Genomic DNA, 5,244 nt, shown 5'->3' with positions numbered 1-5,244 from the left:
TGCAGGATCCTCCAAGAGGACCTGAACAGGTTGCAGAGATGGTCAGAGAAATGGCTACTGGAGTTCAACACGAGCAAATGTAAAGTTATGGAAATGGGACTAGGAGATAGGAGACCAAAGGGACAGTACACAATGAAGGGGAACAGCCTACCTGTGACGATGCGAGAAAGAGACCTGGGCGTGGACGTAACACCTAATCTGTCTCCTGAGGCACATATAAGGAGGCATTTAGGACGCTTTACACTGCCTACGTGAGGCCAGTCTTAGAGTATGCCGCCCCATCATGGAGTCCCCACCTGAAGAAGCATATAATGAAACTGGAAAAGGTTCAGAGGTTTGCAACGAGACTCGCCCCAGAGCTACGAGGGATGGGGTATGAGGAGCGCCTGAGGGAACTGTGCCTTACGACACTAGAAAAGAGAAGAGAGAGGGGGGACATGATAGGAACGTATAAAATACTCAGGGGGATTGACAGAGTGGACATAGACGAAATGTACACACGGAATAGTAACAGAACGAGGGGACATGGGTGGAAGCTGGAAACTCAGATGAGTCACAGAGATGTTAGGAAGTTTTCTTTAGTGTGAGAGTAGTGGAAAAATGGAATGCACTTAAGGAACAGGTTGTGGAAGCAAATGCTATTCATAATTTTAAAACTAGATATGATAGAGAAACGGGACCATAGTCATTGCTGTAAACAACTGATGCTCGAAAGGCGGGATCCAAGAGTCAATGCTCAATCCCGCAGGCACAATTAGGCGAGTACAAATAGGTGAGTACATACGCACACACACACACACACACACACACACACACACACACACACACACACACACACACACACACACACACACACACACACACACACACAGCATTCCTAACCTAACCATTCCTAAGAAAATTCCTAACAGATATAGCATGGGAAACAGAGCTCAGGGGAAAGACGGCCCAAGATATGATGGACTACATCACGCAAAAATGCAAGGACGCAGCAAACAAGTTTGTCCCAGTCCAAAAGGAAAACAGAGAAATGAAGATGAGAAACCCATGGTTTAATCAGAGATGTAGGCTAGCTAAGCAGCAAAGTAAAAGGGCATGGAGAAACTATAGGAATAACAGGACACTGGAGAGCAGAGAAAGATACCAGAATGCCAGGAATGAATATGTCAGGATGAGAAGAGAGGCAGAAAGACAATACGAAAATGACATCGCAAGCAAGGCAAAGACTCAGCCTAAATTGTTGCATAGCCACATTAGGAGAAAAACAACAGTAAAGGAACAGGTTATGAGATTAAGGATAGGGGCGGAAGGATTCACTACAAATGACAAGGAAGTGTGTGAGGAACTGAATAAGAAATTCCAGGAGGTCTTTACCTTAGAGCAAGGAGAAATTCCAGAGATAAGTGAGGGAATAGCTAACCAGGAACCACTGGAAGACTTTGAGATTACCAGCGGGGAAGTAAGGAAGTGTTTACTAGAGTTGGATGTGACAAAAGCTATAGGCCCAGATGGAATCTTCCCTTGGGTTCTAAAGGAAGGAGCAAGAGAACTGTGCCTACCACTCTCCATAGTGTATAACAAATCACTGGCAACAGGGGAACTGCCAGATATTTGGAAAGCAGCTAACATAGTCAGATATACAAGAAAATGGATAGACAGGAGGCACTGAACTACAGGCCAGTGTCCCTAACCTGCATACCATGCAAGATGATGGAGAAGATTGTGCGAAAAAAGCTAGTGGAGCATCTGGAGCGAAGGAACTTTGTAACACAGCATCAACATGGGTTCAGGGATGGCAGGTCCTGCCTCACAGGGTTACTTGAATTCTACGACCAGGCAACAAAAATAAGGCAAGAAAGAGAAGGGTGGGCAGACTGCATATTTTTGGATTGTCAGAAAGCCTTTGATTCAGTGCCACACAAGAGGCTAGTGCGAAAGTTGGAGATGTAGGCTGGAGTGAAAGGGAAGGTACTCCGGTGGATAGAGGAGTACCTAAGCAACAGGAGACAACGAGTCTGTGTGAGGGGTGAGGTCTCAGATTGGCGAGACGTTACAAGTGGAGTCCCGCAGGGGTCAGTCCTTGGACCTATAATGTTTCTGGTATATGTAAATGATCTCCCAGAGGGTATAGATTCGTTCCTCTCAATGTTTGCCGACGATGCAAAAATTATGAGAAGGATTGAAACAGAGGATGATAGTAGGAGGCTACAAGATGACCTAGATAAACTGAGTGAATGGTCCAACAAATGGCTGTTGAAGTTCAACCCGAGTAAATGCAAAGTAATGAAACAAGGCAGTGGAAACAGGAGGCCAGACACAGGATACAGAATAGGAGATGAAGTACTTAATGAAACAGACAGAGAGAAAGATCTAGGAGATGATATCACACCAAACCTGACTCCTGAAGCCCACATAAAGAGAATAACGTCTGCGGCATATGCGAGGCTGGCTAACATCAGAACGGCGTTCAGGAACCTGTGTAAAGAATCATTCAGAATCTTGTACACCTCATATGTAAGACCAATCCTGGAGTATGCGGCCCCAGCATGGAGCCCGTACCTTGTCAAGCTCAAGACGAAGCTGGAAAAAGTCCAAAGGTATGCTACTAGACTAGTCCCAGAACTGAGAGGCATGAGTTATGAGGAAAGGCTGCGGGAAATGCACCTTACGGCACTGGAAGACAGAAGAGTAAGGGGGGACATGATCACAACCTACAAAATCCTCAGGGGAATCGACCGGGTAAACAAGGATGAACTATTCAACACTGGAGGGACGCGAACAAGGGGACACAGGTGGAAGCTGAGTACCCAAATGAGCCACAGAGACATTAGAAAGAACTTTTTCAGTGTCAGAGTGGTTAGTAAATGGAATGCATTAGGCAGTGATGTGGTGGAGGCTGACTCCATACACAGTTTCAAATGTAGATATGATAGAGCCCAGTAGGCTCAGGAATCTGAACACCAGTTGATTGACAGTTGAGAGGCGGAACCAAAGAGCCAAAGCTCAACCCCCCGCAAGCACAATCAGGTGAGTACAACTAGGTGAGTACAGCAGGGCGGGGTTGGCGGCATATGAAACACACCGGGGGTGGGGGGGGTGGGGGTGGTGGCCCGCGTCAGAGACCATCAGTGAGGATGTTAAGCAGCCTTAATACACTCCCACACATTTCCCTGCTGTAGAAGTACCTGCTTGTACGATGTGTATCTTACCAAGACCAGCCGCCGAGCCACGGCAAAGTGAGCTTTACTCCTGCCAGCACAAGCGTCGTTTTCCCACGGTGGCAACCACCTATTTTTGCCTCTCCCAGGATCAGGCACAGAGAGAAAAAAAGGAGACGAGAATCTAGTGATGCTGTCTGATATAGAGAATGAATTAGTGGGTTGTTTAGTGGGTAAGTTTGGGGTGGTTGGGGCAGGTGTGGCCTGCTGTTAACCACTGGCCTGCCAGGTGTGCTGTGATTATCCCGGTGTGTGGACCGGTTGTGTAGTTCAGAGGTTAAATTCTTCTAGTAGACAAGTTTGGAGGTGCACATTGCAGTGTTGTGTTGGGTGTGCTGTGTGTGTGCCAGCCAGTGGTGGGTCAGGTATGGCCTGCATGCCAGCCAGTGGTGGGTCAGGTATGGCCTGCATGCCAGCCAGTGGAGGGTCAGGTATGGCCTGCATGCCAGCCAGTGGAGGGTCAGGTATGGCCTGCATGCCAGCCAGTGGTGGGTCAGGTATGGTCTGCATGCCAGCCAGTGGTGGGTCAGGTATGGTCTGCATGCCAGCCAGTGGTGGGTCAGGTATGGTCTGCATGCCAGCCAGTGGTGGGTCAGGTATGGCCTGCATGCCACCCAGTGGTGGGTCAGGTATGGTCTGCATGCCAGCCAGTGGTGGGTCAGGTATGGCCTGCATGCCAGCCAGTGGTGGGTCAGGTATGGTCTGCATGCCAGCCAGTGGTGGGTCAGGTATGGTCTGCATGCCACCCAGTGGTGGGTCAGGTATGGTCTGCATGCCAGCCAGTGGTGGGTCAGGTATGGCCTGCATGCCACCCAGTGGTGGGTCAGGTATGGTCTGCATGCCAGCCAGTGGTGGGTCAGGTATGGCCTGCATGCCAGCCAGTGGTGGGTCAGGTATGGCCTGCATGCCAGCCAGTGGAGGGTCAGGTATGGCCTGCATGCCAGCCAGTGGTGGGTCAGGTATGGTCTGCATGCCAGCCAATGGTGGGTCAGGTATGGCCTGCATGCCAGCCAGTGGTGGGTCAGGTATGGCCTGCATGCCAGCCAGTGGTAGGTCAGGTATGGTCTGCATGCCAGCCAGTGGTGGGTCAGGTATGGTCTGCATGCCAGCCAGTGGTGGGTCAGGTATGGCCTGCATGCCAGCCAGTGGTGGGTCAGGTATGGCCTGCATGCCAGCCAGTGGTGGGTCAGGTATGGCCTGCATGCCAGCCAGTGGTGGGTCAGGTATGGCCTGCATGCCAGCCAGTGGTGGGTCAGGTATGGCCTGCATGCCAGCCAGTGGTGGGTCAGGTATGGTGTGTATGCCAGCCAGTGGTGGGTCAGGTATGGTGTGTATGCCAGCCAGTGGTGGGTCAGGTATGGTGTGTATGCCAGCCAGTGGTGGATCAGGTGTGGTGGGTCAGATGTGGCCTGCATGCCACCCAGTGGTGGGTCAGGTATGGTGTGTATGCCAGCCAGTAGGCTGCCAGGTGTGTACTAGTAGAAGCCAACCTATAGCCTACCAGGTGTGTACTAGAAGCCAACTTATAGAGTGCCAGGTGTGTACTAGTAGAAGCCAACCTGTAGGCTGCCAGGTGTGTACTAGTAGAAGCCAACCTATAGCCTTCCAGGTGTGTACTAGTAGAAGCCAACCTATAGCCTGCCAGGTGTGTACTAGTAGAAGCCAACCTATAGCCTTCCAGGTGTGTACTAGAAGCCAATCTATAGAGTGCCAGGTGTGTACTAGTAGAAGCCAACCTATAGCCTACCAGGTGTGTACTAGAAGCCAACTTATAGAGTGCCAGGTGTGTACTAGTAGAAGCCAACCTATAGCCTGCCAGGTGTGTACTAGTAGAAGCCAACCTATAGAGTGCCAGGTGTGTACTAGTAGAAGCCAACCTATAGAGTGCCAGGTGTGTACTAGTAGAAGCCAACCTATAGCCTTCCAGGTGTGTACTAGTAGAAGCCAACCTATAGCCTGCCAGGTGTGTACTAGTAGAAGCCAACCTATAGAGTGCCAGGTGTGTACTAGTAGAAGCCAACCTATA

The 5,244-nt window shown here is 50.2% G+C and overlaps 1 protein-coding gene across 1 annotated transcript; it reads right to left on the bottom strand.

The window, feature by feature from the left end:
• Window positions 1-3,488: 3,488 nt before the first annotated feature.
• Window positions 3,489-4,487, bottom strand: LOC138367620 (formin-2-like). Its single transcript, XM_069329343.1, has one exon. It carries the CDS (start codon window positions 4,485-4,487, stop codon window positions 3,489-3,491), a length of 999 nt encoding a protein of 332 aa, XP_069185444.1.
• Window positions 4,488-5,244: the final 757 nt, after the last annotated feature.

Source organism: Procambarus clarkii, chromosome 22 (assembly GCF_040958095.1).
Source record: "Procambarus clarkii isolate CNS0578487 chromosome 22, FALCON_Pclarkii_2.0, whole genome shotgun sequence".
In the NCBI taxonomy this organism is placed as follows: domain Eukaryota; kingdom Metazoa; phylum Arthropoda; class Malacostraca; order Decapoda; family Cambaridae; genus Procambarus; species Procambarus clarkii.
The sequence above is the reverse complement of the archived record's forward strand: the minus strand, read 5'-3'. Positions and strand labels throughout refer to the sequence as shown.